This window comes from Paramisgurnus dabryanus, chromosome 18, assembly GCF_030506205.2.
Source record: "Paramisgurnus dabryanus chromosome 18, PD_genome_1.1, whole genome shotgun sequence".
NCBI lineage: Eukaryota > Metazoa > Chordata > Actinopteri > Cypriniformes > Cobitidae > Paramisgurnus > Paramisgurnus dabryanus.
Window position 1 is genome coordinate 9762968 of NC_133354.1, and position 19642 is coordinate 9782609.

General features: G+C 38.3%; 2 protein-coding genes across 3 annotated transcripts in view; one reads left to right on the plus strand and one right to left on the minus strand.

The window, feature by feature from the left end:
* Positions 1-8155, minus strand: part of niban2a (niban apoptosis regulator 2a) — a 42988-nt gene extending 34833 nt beyond the window's left edge. The window contains exon 1 of the mRNA XM_065244111.1: positions 7875-8155. Within this exon, the coding sequence (XP_065100183.1) occupies positions 7875-7929 (55 nt within the window). The 5' untranslated portion in view covers positions 7930-8155. The remainder of the gene's footprint in view (positions 1-7874) is intronic.
* A 1346-nt stretch (positions 8156-9501) lies between these two features.
* Positions 9502-19642, plus strand: part of stxbp1a (syntaxin binding protein 1a) — a 32675-nt gene continuing 22534 nt past the window's right edge. For both annotated transcript variants that reach the window (XM_065244114.1, XM_065244115.1), the window contains exon 1: positions 9502-9657. In XM_065244114.1, the coding sequence (XP_065100186.1) occupies positions 9621-9657 (37 nt within the window). In that variant the 5' untranslated portion in view covers positions 9502-9620. The remainder of the gene's footprint in view (positions 9658-19642) is intronic.

Sequence of the window (19642 nt, forward strand, 5' to 3'; positions counted from 1 at the left end):
GTCGCTAAAGTCTTAGTTTGCACATTCTGCCGACAGTGTGGTCACCAGTACATCAACACTCATGCGGAAAAATGAGACGGGCTTGACGCAAAAGTGCTGCGGGTGGTTGTTATGTGGGTTTGAGTGGTTGTGAGGTGGCTGCTCACTGGTCAAGCCCAAACAACACACATCCAGGTGGTCTCTAGACATGGGTCAAGTCCTTGCTTCAATGGAAGTCCATGAGATCACCGCCCTCCCCATACCTCCCACCACCACTGCCATACTTCCTCCTTTTGCTTTGTAATGAAGAAAGCAAACCTGTACTCTTTTGAAGGCATTGTGGAAACAAGAAGGTGCTATTAAGAACATTTGTTTATAGAGAGAAATTTAATATAGGAAAAATGATATATGATAAGAGGCCATCACATTTGAATGCCACATTTAAATTGTCTTGTGGCCTAGTTTTACTGCAAAGGGACGTCCACATCATTTAACATTTAAAAGTAAGGCCAACAAAACATAAAAATCCTCTCATTACGTTACGATGGATCAAGCAGAATACAGTACAAGGTGTACATGTGACCATGTATGTGATGTGATCAAATCTAGGCATAAGTGCCATAATTCATCTTTGAACGCAGGTTCGGGAAAATGGCCGTCTTTGAACCTCTCTCACTGCACGACATAGGACCACCGATGAAGAGCCACGATCACAGAAATCGCGACGATTGTTTCACGATGAAAATATTTAGTCCGGGACAGCCAATAATCGTGCAGTGTATCCCTGGCTTTACTCAGTCAATATTAAAGATATCAAGATTACAATTTTACAGAATCTGCTATTCCTAATGTAAGATGATTTTAAGTAGAAAACTGTGAAGCACACAAAAAAAAAACGTTAGCTTAGTTTTCATAGAAAGGGTCACAAACATTAAAATTTTCATATTTCAGTGATCTGTATCTGTAATGGGGGTGCAAAAACAACCCCACAGCAACATGTGAGTATAGAGATGTTTTAAATCTGTTACATTGGCTATATCGATTCAATGAAAGGGAACAATATCGTAAAAAAACTCCCATACAATTAATGACAGTTGTTTCATTTGGAGTTTACGTCCCGACGCCTAGTTAGCATTCTTCTTATCGCTGAACTTAAACAGAGACAGGAAGTACTAGCATAGGGACACATTTTTCGCTAAAGTTTGCATGTGGTGGTATGTTCTAAATGAAAGCTTGGCTAAAATTATCTCTTATTATATTCCTAAAACTGGAAATACCCCAACATATGATTGCACTTTACAGTATCCCAATGTACCGCAACACATTGCACCGCAACCCCTGAATTGTGATACGTATCGTAAGACTTGCCGATACACAGCCCTAATCTTTAAGAGACTCACAGGGTCTCTGGTCATCTGGCCTTTGTTGAGTTTTAGGGTACATGAGCTATATAAAAGAGAGAAAGTCAAAGCAGGAAGGAACAGGAAGGCCAACCAAGAACGGATAAAAACAAAGGCCATATCTAAGATAGTCTGACATCATCTCACGTGAATTAAAAGTATACAACTCTTACAGTACAGTACACATGGCTTTCTGGGTATTCCGGTTTACTGCATCGTATAATAAAACACAACATAAGAAGAGAGCTTAGCATTCCAACACATTTATTGTAAACAAAGCTTTATCTATGGAAATATTTAAGCCAAATCGGCACTAAAACTCCATCTCCCAGGCATCCCTTATTTCTTTAAGGCGACATATCATGAAAATCTGACTTTTTCCTTGTTTTAGTTGTAAAATTGGGTCCCCAGTCCCAGTGCTTCTATTAAAGAGACACTCCACTTTTTTTTGAAAATATACTCATTTTCCCAGGAGGTGCAATGTTATTACGCAGCAGCCAAAAATAGTCCCCATTAGTAACTTTCAATGACATGAGACTTTTTTTGAGCACTGCATAATTACATGGCTGCAGGAGACGCAATGATAAGTCCTGGGTTATTACGCCAGAATGAGAGTAAAGTTACTAGCCATATCTGCCTAGAAAATCACAACTTTTAATTTTCTGTCAGTCTTAGTACACGATGTAACTACAGAAGGGTTTTAAATAGGAAAAATAATGAAACTGTTTGGTTATTTTTAGCACGATGCTAATGGTCTAATCAGATTCAATGGATTGTGCTAAACTATGTTAAAAGTGGTAGCGCCAGACCCAGGGATCGGCCGAATGGATTCCAAAACGGTAAAAATCACATGTTTAACTCTAGGGGAGCTGGAAATTAGTAAACCGTGCAACCATGTGAAAAAATAGATCATAAGGGGGATAATAGCGCCCCTTAATCTTTATTATCCAACCACGCCACTGCCATTTAGTGCAGAGATCAGCTTATTTGCATTTAAAGAGACACACCCAAAAAGGTCAGTCTAGGTCAATAACCTTAAAAGTCATTGGCTCTGAAAAAAAACTGCTGAATACAGTGCACAAGTCTTCCTGTACATAGATATGTATAAAGGCTAGATGTCTTGCCCTCGCTGCTGGCCAATTGAGTGGAACCTCCGCATTTTGGCGGCCATCTTACCACAGGGCGCTCTCTCACTTGTAGCATGTTTTAATGATGCAGGTACTTTTAAATGACCATAACTTGCTTAATTTTTTACCAATTTCCAAACGGTTTGGTTTGTTATAAACGTCAAAGATGTACCTATGACGCTGCATACTTATACTAAAAATAAATAAAAAATTCATGAAACACGTTAAAGCATCCAGAATAATAGCCACATTAATAACGTTTGTAAAAAATCAAACCGTTTGAAAATCGGTAGAAAATTGAGCAAGTTATGGTCATTTAAAAGTACCTGCACCATTAAACTCAATGCTACGAGTGAGCGAGCTGTCTGAGGTAAGATGGCCGCCAGGTGATGCCGTTAGAGATAAGACATCTAGCCTTTATACATATCTATGTTCCTGTAGCTCAACTCAAAGAGCACTGCGTTAGCAGAGCATAAGGTCATGGGTTTGAACACAAATACTGATAAAATATATAACTTGGATGCGTTGTAAATTGCTTTGGATTAAAGCATCTACCAAAAAAAATAAATGTTAACATAACAGTAAACTACATTTGTGGTACTTCTATAACATTGGCGCTTCACAGACTGGGCTTTATGTACAGCCACCGTATGGGCATCAGAAACAAAAACAGGTTTGGACCGGAAGCATTAAGACAGCAAATTCATTTTGGGGTGAACTATTTCTTTAAGCACTCCATCAGATTTAAAGCGCCGTTACGGGACATTTTCACATGAAAAGCATGTTATTGTGTTTGCGTGAATGCGGCAGTCGATGCGTCTGTCAAGCAGGCCATTCTTTAACAGCCCCACTATTGTATTAAACTAGAATAACTTGTAGTCTCAGTTTGCTTTGTCAAAGTGCTCACTGTTGCACAGTATCCATTCCCATGTTTATGTACAGAAACACTTTCTTGAAGCTCAATTGGCACAAAGGTCGAAACAGTTGGATGGCTGGGTTAACTAGAAACTTCTATAAATGCCTACAAAAAGCTTAAGACTGAATCCAGCATATGGGCATTTATCTCTGATCACATCTTAAGACGGGCTCTACTTCAAGGTAGGAAAAACATAAGGGACACCTGCCAAACTAAGTATTACAAGGAAAGACTTAAGACACAAACAGGTGTTCAAGAGACAAGATGGTTTAAAGGAAAGAACTGACAAAAGCCACATAGGATAGTAAACAGTCATTTAGTAGATCTATTTTTGGTAAGCAGTCATTTAACCCTTTAAGGTGCTCAAATCTAGTGCTGCCACTAACGACTAATTTTCTAACGACTAATCTTTCGACTAATTTTTCGAATAGTCGACTATTCTAAACGACTAATTAAAAAAAACTCAAGTGTTTGTTATTTCATCGTGTCCATTTTATTTTGAACCCACCGGTGTCATAAACAATATGAATAACTTAAATGTTACCAAATAAAAAATTACAGTGTAAACAATATAAATAATAATAAAAACTTCCAGTGCAAAGTAGATGCTTAACAGAAATATGAAATGTTTCACTTCTACTCTTTGATCTTATATTGCATTTTAACACAACTGAATGCTATTTTACAAATTATCTGTTCTGTTGTAGCCTATAAAAAAGTGACTAAACATGACCCATCACCTCGTTTTTATCCAACCAGCTGTTTCTTTAACTGCTGCTAAAATCCTGATTTAGATATGCAAAAATCACCATACATTTACATTGTAGCTTTACTGCTGTTGCTCTTCTCATAATTGTTGTTGTGTTTTGAGCCATTTCTTGATTTTAAATGCGAGTGATATAGCGCAGACAATTCGGTGCAAATTCAGAAATAGAAGAGAATACACTGTTGTTGTTACATAGACTACAGAACACGGCATACAGCATCATAGGGAGGGAGAAAGCTCGCACACAGACTCACACTACTGCTAATCTTTCTTCAAGTCATGTTAACTCGATCAGTCGTCTTTGTCAGAGACATCTGTGAATGTTGACGTTTACGCAAAAAAGAAAGTACATTAAAAACACTGCCACCTTTACACTGTCACGTAAGAGAGAGGCGCGCGCGGTCGAGCGCTGCAAGCAACATGAGTGATAGAGAGAGAGAGAGAGAGAGAGAGAGAGAGAGAGAGAGAGAGAGAGAGAGAGAGAGAGAGAGAGAGAGAGAGAGAGAGAGAGAGAGAGAGAGAGAGAGAGAGAGAGAGAGAGAGAGAGAGACAGACGCGCTGAACACTCGCAACAATGAAATGAGCCGTTTAAAATAGTAAAATAAAAATGTAAATGGGAATCATGAAAAATCTATTTGTTGCGTCCAGTGTTGATTCCGTGGCGGAATCACGAGCAAACATAGCCTTTAACATCCAAAGACAGAGTCATTGTACTTCTCAAAAGAGTTAATAAAACAGTACTGACTAGCTCGCCATTTCATTAATAATCATATAACAGTTACTTACGTTGTCCTATTCTCTGTGGGTGTATCGTCAATAACTCCCGAGTGTTTTCGTTTGAGATGCTCGTGCATTGTCGTTGTGCTCCCGTGATAAGCCAGCGACGTTTGGCACGGTGTAACAGACCACTCTTTTATCACAACTTGGCTTAAAATACTTTCATACTTCGGAAGCTTTCCGACTCATAATTCCATAGACTCACCTGCCACCGCCAATTTTTCAAAATTAAAGCAGTGAAGGCAGGGGCCAGGGAGAGGGAAGAAAGATGATAGCGTAGCAGATTAACCAGCAGGGCGCGCACAGCGCACAGACTGGTGTGGAGGTGAATTACATTGAGCCATTTGAGACATGAGACAGAATTACAGTGGGCCGTTTGAGACGGAAAAAAATAAATATGCGACTCCTCGACTAAAAAAATTGCCGTCGACAAATTTTCATCGTCGATTACGTCGACTACGTCGACTATTCGCGGCAGCACTACTCAAATCTACACCTTTCCATGTACCAATGCGACAAGACCCCTCAAAATCTGAGACTTTGGTGGGACTTGAACCCACAACCTTTGAATGACCCTAATATTGCACCACATTGAACAAAAAGCTGACAATTTCCAATCTACATGCACAGTCAGCAGATTATTCTTAGTGTCCATGAAAAGGAGGAAACAGAAAGACAGACAGCAAGTATGAGGACACCTTGAGAAGACACTGCCTTCATCTTCAGAACATGTCCATACCTGCTCTCCTTCAGCAACAGTCAAATATTTCACAAGGGAGGTCAAAAAATTTAGGAATTTTTTTAGCATTTAAAACGCCAAACCTTCTGACCTCCTATCAATCTACCACAATCCAGAATACACAACCACCCCCACAGACTCTCCCTTTATGAACACTTTCAAACAATTAATTTTGTGGCGGGAGTGGATTTTAAGTTGTCATCCCCCAGGGCTGAGTCACCAGACAAGTTCAGCATTTTTTGAGCGTGGGGTCCGGCACAATCCACCTGCATTGATCACATTAAAACACTTCTGAGAAACCAACTTCATGAAGTGGCAACTCTTCAACGGACATAAATCTGACTGTGACTGATACTTCAAACACAACAACAACAAAGAAACCTGTATTTTTTAACCAGTCTCAACTTGATCCAAGAGTATCTGTGTGTTGCACATTTTGAATTTCCAATCAAAGTGTCTTCCCTGAATTCTGGGATGCAATTTCTGTTTCCCAAAACAAAGAGTTGTCATCATATATTGACAAAATGTCCTATAGTCTCTATAAAATATATGTTTTATAGATTACAATCATCTTGAAAATATCTCAGACTGAAACAGGCTTTTCAACAACAGTAAATTACTCTGAGGAACGCTTGAGCTATATTTATCATGCCATTTTTTTCGTCTAGAAATACTTTCTACGATTGACACAAGGAGAATAAAGCCACAGCTCCAAATCCCAGTAACCACCGTTGACGTCACAAATTACGGGTTGGAAACGTTTCGTTTTCCACCTCTTGGCCTACTGGCATGGTATAATTCGGAATGTCTAGGAAAACGCCAAAAGGCTGATGAAACAAAAGTGAACTTTGTCTTACAAAATTGTGGGATTGTGCATGCCTCTTATCCATAAGAAAAGCAAATTTGTAAAGCAAAAACTGTTTTAATTTCCCATCATGACCAAAAGAAAAACAAACATACAGTGCTTCGGGTAGAAGACAATAGTAGTTGTCTACCAAAGCTATGTTGAAAAATATCAGCTGAGGATAGAAAAACTATTAAGGGCTGGTTTCCCGGTCAGGGATTAGATTAAACCAGGACTACGCATTAGTTTAATTAGGAAATATAACTCGTTTTAACAAACATTCCTTACTAAAACATTACTTTTGCATTTTGAGGCAAAACAAATGGCACTGATGTATTTTAAGACATGCAACTGAAAGTTGTTTTCAGTTTGGACAGCTCTATTTTAGTCTGTGACTAGTCTAATCCCTGTCCAGGAAACCGCCCCTTAATGTCTAAGGTTAGTCTTTTAAGAGCAAGAGAGACAAAAACAAACTAACTAAGTGCAGCTGACAAACTTGGGTTTCGCCAGAGGGTTAAACAAACATTTAAGTGGCACGAGAATAAGTACATTCAAAACAGTACGATATCAAAGTGATGCCAAGATAAGCGTTACACCACATTCCATTAAAACCAGTTTTCACTGGGCCCTGCGCATACCGATCAGCGTATGACATCGCAGTCTCGCGAGAGCAATTTGAGAGTTGCGCTTTCGGTTGGATCTCGCGATACTTTAATATCACACGCGGTCTGTGCGGCGCCCTGAAAGTCACACACCCACACTAGACGTTTTAGGGGCGTTTGTGAATTTTAGTTCATTTTTTAGCCAACGCGTCATGTTTTTGGCAATCTTTTCGGCCGGTGCACCTTACTATATCAGATGACAATGTATCTGATTAAAATTACTCGGCTCCAATAAATGCTACCTTATTTTAAGACTCGGATAATGTATGTACAATAAATTGCGCTTCTCAAAGCCAGAACCCGTTTAGCGTGAACGCGCACAAACACATTTTGTATGAAACCTTCTACCAAAAATAAAATGGTCACTTAAATTGTGGTTGTTACAGGTGTTTCAACAAAACAAGCGGTTAAACACACATACAGGTGTTTAAAGTACTGTTTTGTTAGTATAAGGACGTGTGTCATTGTTAGTACAGCACAGTTAATACCAAAAATATACATGGTTTCAACGTGTAAAGTAAAAGTTGTGTAACCATTTTTGGCGGACCATTTGTAAAACCACAGCTTTCCTATAAATGTAATTGTAAATGTGGTTACTATGGTTTTACTACAAATAAAACATACAAAAAAACCTATGGTGCATTTTCGTAATCTCGTGCCTCACCTGTGATCATCTCCCGTTTGCCCTCGTCCAGGTTGGAGGAAATCACATCACCCATGATGGCGTGAGTTAAACGTGGATCACAGTGGAAACTTCTTCGAGATGTGAAACTAAGGAAAACGCTGGATAACGCTGGAGAAATTTGTCCCTAAGTCTGAAAAAAGTCTCCCCATCAGACCGGTGATAACGTCAGCACGCTGTCCTCTTTCAGACACTGACAAGAGAATATAAACGACAGTCGCAAACTCCTGCAGTTTCGTCTTCGTGACGCCCTGCGAGTGAGAAACAGATCATTTAAAGTTCCCCAGTCAAATCAGTGACAGTCAGAGGGTGTGGTTTACACAGCCCGACACACCCAAACTCTCGGTGTATTTTTAATCACAGTTCATTTTAGAGAGTCGAATATGATCTAGAAAATTTTTGACACGAGTAGTTTTATGCTTGTTTAAAGAAAATCCCGTTTTGGATTGATAAAAGTCTTTAAATTCGTTTGTAATCAAGTTTTGCTGAGATTTATAGTCCCTATATAAATCTTATACTTCACAAATTTAGCAAATAATGTTTTGGAGATATTTTGTTATTTTGTTTTGTGGGCAATCTTTTTTTGGTGTTTAATACTTTTAGGCTTTAATTTTACGAAATAATAAAATCAGCTCAATTGCATACGGAATTGGAATACGTTTTTCTTACGTTTATTTATCACCAGTCGATATTTCATATAAAATATAAATAGTTCATATAAAATATAAAACTTCCTTCGCTTTATTTAGCAAAAGAGCCCGAAATGATGAAGTCAGAAAAATAAATGCATTTTTAAAACCATATAGTATAATATAATTTAATATGGTATAATTATATAGTTTGGTACGCTAGTTTAAAAATACAAATTTCTGCAAACTTTACAAAAGATCATAAAAATCATAATATTATTTTACACAAATTTAAATGGCATGACAACATAGCATTTAATTTTAGACCTGGACCGCCGCCTTGTGGACAAAATAGGCAATTGACTCATGCTCCTTTCCAGACAACTCGGATTTAGGATATTTCCCTACATCAAAACCGGAAATAACGTCTGGATGAAGTAACATTAAAAGTATTTCGTAACATTAAAACATGAATGTTACTTATACATTTAGCAACAGTAAAACATTTAGAGTGTTTAGTAATATTAAAGAACGCCATTCCAAATATTACTTCCGGGTTGAGGTGGGATATATCGTAAATCCGAGTTGTCTGGAACGCAGAATTTATGCTTCATTACACCCAGCGTTTATCATCATCATCACACAGACTGAAATATGAAACATCATTATATTTGGTAATTTATTTAAGATTCTTTATGTTTATATATGAATTACAATTGCTTTGTTTTCCTACACACTACAGCAAAACAAGTGACACAAAAATTACATGCGATTTTTTTTTTCGGGTTTCGAGATTACTATTAACTTGTGGTCTTGACATTCATAAAAAAATCCAATAAAAGAACATGGATATTTTAAGATCACAATCATTGTTCGCCGTAGTTTTAAAATCAATTGGAAATCTGCGGCGTCTGCGCCTTGTGCGTTTGACAAATACGCAGAATATAAGGGCGCACGGTCAGTAGTAGCAATAAGGGAGGGGCAAATCTCCGCAGTCGGCTGCTGTGTGAGGTGCGCACCATCTAGCTGCCAGAGACAGTCAGGAGGAGAGAGAGAGAGAGGAAAAGATACAGCACACAGGCGAACACTCAGGAGCATCATGGCACCAATTGGATTAAAGGCGGTCGTTGGCGAAAGTAAGATCATGTTAATCATCAACTACAAAAAATTCGTAGTCTTGCTTTAAGGGTTATCCAAAGTGCGTGATATTTTATTGTAGGCCCATTGCATGCTTCCTTACTGTTCGTTTGCGTTGGTTCCCCCTGGATGCGGCTGGTTGTTACCCTGCCATTGTGCTGTACGGCGAGGACATGGCTCTCGGGGACGCGCCGTTGCGGATGCGCAAAGTGCATGAGTCGAATACGACAGAAATGCGTTTTATCCCAAATGCATTGTTGGATTTGAATCAATAACATGAAATCAGACCACCCAAATAAGGTTTATTACTGCTGTAAATATGGTCCATTGAAAGGAACGCCCTTATTCTGCACGTAGGACATGGATATGATTTGAATTACGCATTACTGGTTCGACACAAAACTGCGATTTTATTGTATCAGATTGATATTAATGACTAATGAGGATGGATTTTAAAAGATGATTGTATAACTCCACCTGCTAAATTTAAAGATGCGTCTAATGTATGCTTTTTGGCAAAGCCTCACCCCTGTGATTGATCGTCAGTGTAATATATTACATTGCGTAAAACTCCAGCCGGTGATCTGATGTGCACAGGAAGTAGCAATAGTTTTAACATGAATGCAGCTGGGTTGCATCCTTGTGAATGTCCAGATGGATGGTTAAATGGCGGAGTGATTCATGTTAGTGGTTATGAGAGCACCGAATGCGCATCATTCACATGTGAAGCTGTAATTTCCGCTTTCCATGTTTGTCTTGTCATGCATAAAACATACTGGCCGGTTTTAATAGAAAGATAATTTTAGGAACAGAATAGTGTTTAGGAAAGACATAATGTTAGTGATGCTTTCATTTTAGATAGGCCTACATTTTTTGTATTAATGCGGCACGATACGTGTCTTCTGTGCGGTTGTAAAACAGAAATGTCGGGCCTCGTATGCATGCTCATAATTTGATCTAATATAAAAAATGCTAAACGATGTTTTAGAAATTATTAACAATAACACTAATCACAAATAAAAATAATGTATTATTATTTGTTTTTACATATTTACATCCTGAAAAACGCATTTAACACTTTCTATTTTTATTTTCGTTTTTGTAACATATCAGTCACCAATGGTTCTGGCAAAGACACAATAAGGAAACATAAAAAAACCGTCACTGATTGTGTAATGCACAGTTGCATTGTCCAGTGTAAATGAGAGGTAAAGACTGTGTGCACACATGTGTGTGCTCTATATTGACTGAAATCTGATCGTTACATCGATGAAAAGACACAACCGCTGTGAGCACCTGCTCTGAATCCTCTGCTCTTAACACGGCATGATGGATTGCTTTTGGAGTGGTTTAAAACGGTTGCTGTTTGGTTACTGTGTTTTTAGTTCCGGAGATCCACTTACTTGAATTGAGTTTAGGCCAGTGGTTCCCAACCTTTTTTACTTCAAGTTGCCCACAAAAATATTTGAAGGCCCCCACTCACTCAATTTTTTCCACATAAAATTATATAGAACTTGGATTGACTAGACACATGTACATATTCGCTACTAAAATAGCGGGGAAAAAACCCATCTTGATCTTTGCTAGTTTTAGCTTATTTTAATGCTTGTTTTGTCCGATTTTTTATCATTATTATAAGTCATCTTGAGGCCCCCTTGGAAATCTGCTAAGGCCCCCTGGTTGGGAACCACTACTTTAGGCTATACCAAAGTCCTTAAAGGGCAGCGTTTCTCAAAGTGTGGGGAGGGCCCAACAGGACGTGACAAACTGGACGTGGGGCGTGAGTGACAAACGGGAGGAAATTTTGTCATGTTTGTGATCTCTATTAATAGGCTGTAGCGGGTATAAAAGTTAAAAATGGATACGTTTGTGACACAGAATGACAAGACGCAGAGAAACCAAGATAGACAGTGGACCTAATCAACCAAAAAGTTGCATTATAATTATTTACTTTTGAACAGAGGCTTATTTCATGCAAAATGATAATACATTAGCATGTTTATTTTCTCTATTGAAAGTGTTTAATGCTGTTATGTTTTAAAATATAATGTGATTAAATAAATTTAACAGTTAAACTTAAAGCCTACTTGATTACCATTTTTGGGGGGCAATTGGGGACAGCTGTGGCTCCGAACCCTTCCCTACCTAAAATGACGAAAATTAAACGTCATATTCCTGACCAAAAAATAAACCTATACCATAACGTTTGTTTGTTAACTTCAAATTTTACTAAAAACACATGCTGTGGACTGCAAGACAGGGTGTAACAGGATGGGAGCGTAACCTGAAAAAGGGGCGTAACTTGACATTGTCCAAACCACAAAGGCCCTGTCGCAAATGGCGCACTTGATGTGGACTTTTGGTCTATGAGTCCGTGGGGTGTCCCATCTGTCATTTTTATGCTTCGAAGTGTGCTCATCAGTACCCCCTTTGCCCCCTTGATGCGGCCTTTGGTGAAACCCGCACTGCAGCAGGTTTCGCGCACTTAACCAACCCAGAAGTCCTGGCGAAAGAGGAATCAGACGAGCACAGAAAGAGGACTGACGGGCAATTTATCTTCCTATTTCGTGCGTGACGCTCGAGTCTGTCCCAAAATACGACTCCGGTGCACCCACGTGGACTTGCATCAAGGGTCACTAAAGTCTGCACTACATGATGTCATCAAAGTGTGGACTCTGAGGAGGACCACAAGTCCAGAGTGTGCCATTTGGGACAGGGCCATAAAACCAGGTGTGATTTGGACATCAAGGTAGGCAAGTGGCTTATCGACTGATGATTGGTTCTTCTTTTAACTGGAAGGCGGGACTTACATAGCCAGAGCGGCCATATTGAGCGTTGCATTGTCCTCTGTTCAACGTTATAGGAGTGCTCTGACTTGTTATATCCAATATCTTTATCCAATATCAGAATTGCTTACAGGGAAACATTTCAGACATCAACCCATTAAATTGTGATTGCATTTTTATGATAAATCATTCCGACTCCCACCCAGCATAATTTACAAATGAAGCGCGTCACAAATGTCATTAGTTGAGACTACTGATGTCCCTCAATGACTTCTAGAGGGAAAGAGATGGTATTCATAACACTCACTCAGATACACCTTCACAGACACAACACCTGGTACATGACGACGCTTATTTTTTTTTCAACAGCATTCAAGGGCACAACAACAGAAGTTGAGCTGATGCAAGATTTCTAAATCACAGACATAGTGTGTAAATTTGTGCATGCATGGCAAGTGAAGAGAGGACAGTCAGTGTGCCTCAAGGCGAACTGTAAGCGTGTAAGTCATGCTTGACTTAAAGTGAGGACATTTATAACTCCTTTAACTATCGGAGGAAAAGCAGCTCTTGTCACTTTAATGCCACTGTATAGAGGATTATTCAACCGTGGTCCTGTATTGGGCACCTGATCAAGTTTTCCCTTTAAATTTCCAATCCATCAGAGAAGCAAACCTCTTTTATTTTGTGTATTAAGAACATTTTAAATATGACACTATGCAGGACTTGAAATAGCACATAATGATGATCAATTCTGGCGTCAGATTCTTTCCTGTCTGTTGGCTGGTGATGCTGTCCAAGCCATGATATGAATGGATGAGAGAAAGTGTGAATGAACAAAGAAAGAAGGGTCAAATGATGGTCAGAGTACAAGAATCAATGTAAACAGGGTTTTACTGATTTTATAATGAATGCATGTGATGCTCCTATACAATCCTAACAGACACACGCAATACTGGGATGTTGGGGGTGTTTGCGGCACTAGTGATGACAAAGCAATAAAACAGAAGGATTAATTTAAACATGCTTCTGTAATATTCTAGTTGACAGTCACTCATGTTTTATACGTATGGGCAGCTCTGTCTTGGAAATCCATAAAACTGCATTAAAGATATAAATCAAACGGTGTACTGGTGTACAAATGCATAGCTTGTTCCAGGTCTATAATGCACTACTAGGGTCTTACAGTTCCTGCAGTGGTAGATAATCGCAAAAGAAACAAAGATAATGATAAAATATATACCTTGTAATGCAACGCGAGTCACTTTGGATAAAAGCGTCTGACAAATGCATAAATGTAAATGCCTCAGCTTTGTGCAAGGATGCAAAGACAATCTCTGCAAGTAAACTATACATTTATATTTAGATCATATATGACCCTGTTAATAGCTAGATCAGATTTGGTTTGCTCTTTTCTTTGTATGACAATATATTGCAGTCATTAAGTTAATGTTCAAGAAAGATAATGCTTATTTATAGCTCCATGCTGTCTTTACAGGGAATATATTACCCAAAATACCTCTCACACAGCCTGGGGCAATGAGTTTCCTATAAAAATCAGTCCAAATTGAGCTCTGAGGACATTTAAGTCAAATTTTAGGATAAGAAAAGAAGTGCACCCAATGTGACAGACATGTAGTATACAAAATTTATACCTTGTAATGCACTGTAAGTCGCTTTGGATAAAAGCATCTGCCAAATGCATAATTGTGAATGCAGACAGTACATTTTTGCCATATGCAATAATTATTCATTTTATCATTTTTATAAACAGCAAAAAAAAAATTTGTTTTTGTTATTTTATTATTAATGACTAAATAGCTCAATCAAGACTTTAAAGTGAAGTGCATCATTTATCAACCGGCATCACATAATCAAATGGCAAAAATGTATCCCAATAAAGATGCTTCGGACACCCCATTTATTTGCAACTGCTCAGCCAATCTGATAATTCCTAAATTTATGTGGGATAGTCAAGATATTTAAACTATAAAAAGTTTTATAGAGACATACACTCTTGGGTCAAAAAGAGTCAAGCCCAGTTTATGTTTATATTTGACCCAACAATGGGTTAAAACAAACCAACGGGCTGGGTTCATCCCTTTCTGACCCAATGCTGGGTAAAAAAATAACCCAGAATCTTTAGTACACTGCAAAAAATGAATTTCAAGAAAACAAATTCTTAGTATTTTTGTCTTGTTTTCAGTAAAAATATCTAAAAAATCTTAAATTAAGATGATTTTTCTGAGCAAAACAACCCAAGAACATAAGTCTAGTTTTTAGACCAAAAATATCAAATTTAAGTGATTTTGTGCATAAAACAAGCAAAAAAATCTGCCAATGGGGTAAGCAAATTTTTCTTGAATTTAGTGTTTAAGAAAAATTTTCACGATTTTTTGCTTACCCCATTGGCAGATTTTTTTCTTGTTTTATGCACAAAATCACTTAAATTTGATATTTTTGGTCTTAAAACTAGACTTATTTTCTTGGGTCTTTTTTGCTCATCAAGAAAAATCATCTTAATTTAAGAATTTTTTGATATTTTTACTGAAAACAAGACAAATACTAAAAATTTTTTTCTTAAAAAATCATTTTTTGCAGTGTAGGGCTTATTATGAGTTATGGCAAAGTCAGCCTACCTGTATGAATGGCGTACTTGCTTAGTAGTACTTGCAGATTTTTGGTTGGGGTGGAGGATGAGGGACATAGACAAAAGCATCATCATTCCTCTTTCAAAAATACTTTGCTGTCATTGGATGGGTCTGCTCGGCGAGTCAAAGATGTGTTGCGTAGTGACTCAGCAGCAGCTGTAACTCTATACCAGCAGGACAGCACTGTGTATGCGTGTATGTGTGGGTTGGTGCTCTGTCCTTGGACTCAATGACGTTGGTTAGGATTCAGCAGAACGGCTGTTAGAAACAAAAACAAAAACGCAACATCACACAAGCTAAAGTGCGTCATGAATGAAATATCAGCATCTGCCACAGGCATTAGACTGCAGGCAGTCATATACTGCAGTTACTTCATGATTGACAAGATAATACTGGTTTTTACATCAATTCAATGGAAATAAATGTAAAAGGGTATTCCAGAAAGCCTCATGTGTTGAATTGTAGAGGGAAAATGTGTATGAAAGAGAGTGACAGAGTGAGATTTAGCATTTAGGTTTTGTGTTTGCCTTAGGGGGCGTGTACACAAAAGCTTTAAACGCATCTAAAAACATCAGGTGGATCTTGATTGTGGGCGCTTGGCAGCGTTTTTTTTACTTCTGCTTTGTTAATCAGTTGTTGATAGTCAAGATGTTAAAATAAATCACAACAACCAATCGATGCACCGATATTTGTCCCGCCCCTCCTCCACTGTGATTGGACGGCCAAGTGAGATCTAATAAAAAAAAATGTATGTCAGGGCAATAATTTGAATAATTAACTTTTATAGTGGGGGTTAGGATTGGGATGCACCGAATGTTCGGCAACTAAAAGTATTCACTGAAAAAAGCAAAAAAGGCTTTTTCGACTGAATAAGTGAAAATAATTTTCACGAAGAAAAGCGTTTTTGATTACAAAATCAAACAGCAACCCCAATAGGGTGAGAGGCATGCTTTTTTAAATTCAGCAAACATGTCGGCAGTGTGATGCTTTTTTTGCTATTTTCAGTCGAATACTGCAGTTGCTGAACATGCGGTGAATCTATAGTTCAGGACATAGACTGTAAAAATGATGGACGTAGTGTCGGTGACGTCACCCATAGGTTTCTGAAAATCGTTTTTGAAGTTTAAAGAATGCGGCGTCTGCCGCATCACTTGCAGATATATCAGAAAATGGGTAAATGGGAAAATGGGTAAAAGGCGGAAAGTGAGTGAAGCTGAAATCATGCCCACCTAGCTCACTCAAGTGGCCACGCCCTTAATTATGCAGAACTTTAAGGGATGGGTAAACCAAAACTTTTATGCCCGCGGCCGGCGCATGTTTTCAATTGTTTCCAATGGAAGCTCTGCGTTTTTCAAATAAGCCAGCAGCTAGCTTGTTTTTTCAGCGCTGAAAACCGGCGCTCGGCGGTTTTTCCGCGCTCGGCGCTGAGCGTCGAGAGTTGAAAGAGATTCAACTTTGGGAGAAAAGCTCCGCTTGTCAATGTCAGTTCTCACACGGCCGCCCAATCACAGTGGAGGAGGGGCGGGACATTACCACAGCAACCAACCGGCTCGCAGCTGAAGTATCACAGCTACCAAAGCGCTCAGCTGAAGAAAGCTGGCACTCAGCTGAAAAACAGCTGGCATTCGGTGTCCTCAAGGCGTTTTCAGCCGCGTTTAAAAGTTTTGGTGTATCCAGCCCCTAAGGCTTAATATAATTTAAATGGATGAGTTACGCAAAAATTCAACCCCCTCACAGTTGTCACAAAGGGCAAAATTAGCTACACAGACCATAAACCATTTATGTACCAGGCTATAAACATATTATTTTCTACTGTAAAGTTGGCCATTTTAACCTTGTGGTCTATGGGAATTGACTCCCTTTTGGAGCCAAACTCTAGTGGCCAGTCGATGAATTGCAGTTTAAATCATTTCCGTATTGGCTTCATCAGAGAGATCGGAAGTTTGTCCCTCGGTTTAGGACTGTCCAGCCCCCCATATTTTGACAGTGATACATATTAACCAAAATAGGAAAAACAGCCGACTGTCTCTTTAAGTTAAATGGCTGTTAAATCCTGAATGTAAAAGTGGGTCATGAAATGAGAGTGCCCTGCGGGATCCTTGGACTAGAGAGGGTTAAATCTACAGCAGTGAGTGGTAATACGGTTTTCAACGCTGACCAGCAGTCAGACACAGCGGATCAGTTACATACAAACATCTTTACCAATGCTACGTGTGATTACAACAGCAATATATACCTCAGTTTAACCAAATGTCTATTTTAACCTCAAACTACAGTCAATTTCTACTTAATTAAGACATCTAGACTGAGGTTAAATATGAAGAGGAAAGAGCTAAAGAGAGACTAGACTCCAGCTGGTGTACTCATGAGAGATGTTTCGTGTTTTAGTGAGCATACATGGATCATTAATCTGGGGGCTGTGGGGCAGAAATTGTCGCCGCCCTTGTGATAGATAACCAAATGTCTGTTTTTACCTCAAACTATAGTTTCTACTTAATTAAGACATCTAGACTGAGGTTAAATATGAATAGGGAAGAGCTAAAGAGAGACTAGACTTCAGCTCAGCTGGCGTACTAATGAGAGATGTTTTGTGTTTTAGTGAGCAGACTTGGATCATTAATCTGGGGGCTGTGGGGCAGAAATACTCTCCGCCCTTGTGATAGATAAATGCGTTAATTCTGAGGTTTGTTGCGTATACAGGTCTGAGGCGCATATACATTTGGATTTACACTGAACCAAATTACTTTATTGGGCGAGAAAATGGTATCTTTGCATCCTGTTGTTTTCTGCCATGACGACACTTACTTACGCCCCCTTTCAACTCTTAAGAGTTTGACTCCATGGTAACGGCTATTACTTTTGTACACGTTATAATTTAGGGAGAAGCCCATTCAGGCCTCTAGCATTACATTTGCATTTGGCAGACGCTTTTATCCAAAGCAATTTACAGTGCATTCAAGCTATACATTTTGGATATCAAACCCATGATCTTAGCATTGCTAACCACACCAGTTACAAGTTAAGCTAGGAAGGCAAAAACATTTACCAGACATATAACACATAAATGGACCATTTAGTAAAATATGTTAACAATTAATTATATTATTACCCCTATATGAAATAAAACAGAGGTTTGTTATTTTAAGCAGTCTGTACATACAATAATATAATTTTTCTAATAAAGCTTCTTGGCTTGACTTGAATTATACTCTTTTACTTTTACTCTTTCTTGCAAAAAAATGTAATCTCGTAAGATGCTAAAGATCACCACGGATGTAAAATCCATACATTGAATGGTCACTGTATAAGATTTTACAAAATGCTGCAGATTTTTTAATGCATGCTGATTAGCGGTTTAGCTTTAAAAGATGCTGCAGAAGCCTTAGCTAAGGCTGTTTTTGACATTCATCGTGTCCTTCTTTGTATTCATCCTCTTCACCTTGCAGTGCTATTTGTACAGTAAAATGTTTTTTATACCTCGCCCCCAGAAACTGGGCTTGGGTAAAAATGAACCGGGGCTAATGGGGGAAGTGCCGATCTCACATGACAAATATAAAAAGCCCCTTGAGACATCTAGGTTTGGGTGGGGGGAGTGAAAGGGTCCAGTGCAAACCTCTTAAAAGCGTTTCTGCATTGTCATTTGGTGGGTTGTCACTGATACCAAATGTATACATGTCTGTATACCTAAATGGTACATATTAGGACCTTTTTAAAGGGTACTGCCCCAGTGACAGCTTTTGTACCTTTATTTGTAAGAATGTATATGCCTACATTACAATATATTAAAGGTGACATTTCACAAGACTTTTTTAAGATGTCAAAAAAAAAAAAAACTATGGTGTCCCCAGTATGTAAAGTTTTAGCTCAAAATATCATTTAGATAATTTATTATAACATCTTAAAATTGACACTTTGTAGGTGTGCCCAATTTTTTTTAGGTGTGTCCTTTAAAATGCAAATGAACTGATCTCTGTACTAAATGGCAGTGTCATGGTTGGATAGTGCAGATTAAGTCTTATTCCCTTTCTGACATCACAAAGGGACTCAAATTTCAATGAGCTATTTTTTCACATGGTTTACCAAAAGAAAGTTACTGGGTTGTTCATTTTCACATTTTCTAGGTTGATACAAGCACTGAAAACCCAATTATAGCACTTAAACATAAAAAAGTCAGATTTGCATGATATGTCCCCTATAAAATAATATAAAAGCCGAACAACAAGCATTATGATATTCTTCATAAATAAAATTAAGTTCCGTAAAATAATACAGTTAAAAAAAAATTCTAAGCTAAAACTATGATACATAAATATAATATAATCAAAGTAAATCTCCTTTCATCTTTTAAACGGTTTGCTAATCTCTTCACTAAAACATACAGTTTGTTTAAACACACATACTGTAATCCATCTGTTTTCCATTGAGGGGCTTAACTCTATTACTGCACCTGCACCAAAACCACTAGATCACCCTATACAGACACTATAACCAGATGGCCAGAATTGCAATCTTGCTAATATTGGCCTTAACATACAAAACATGGTAGCCTC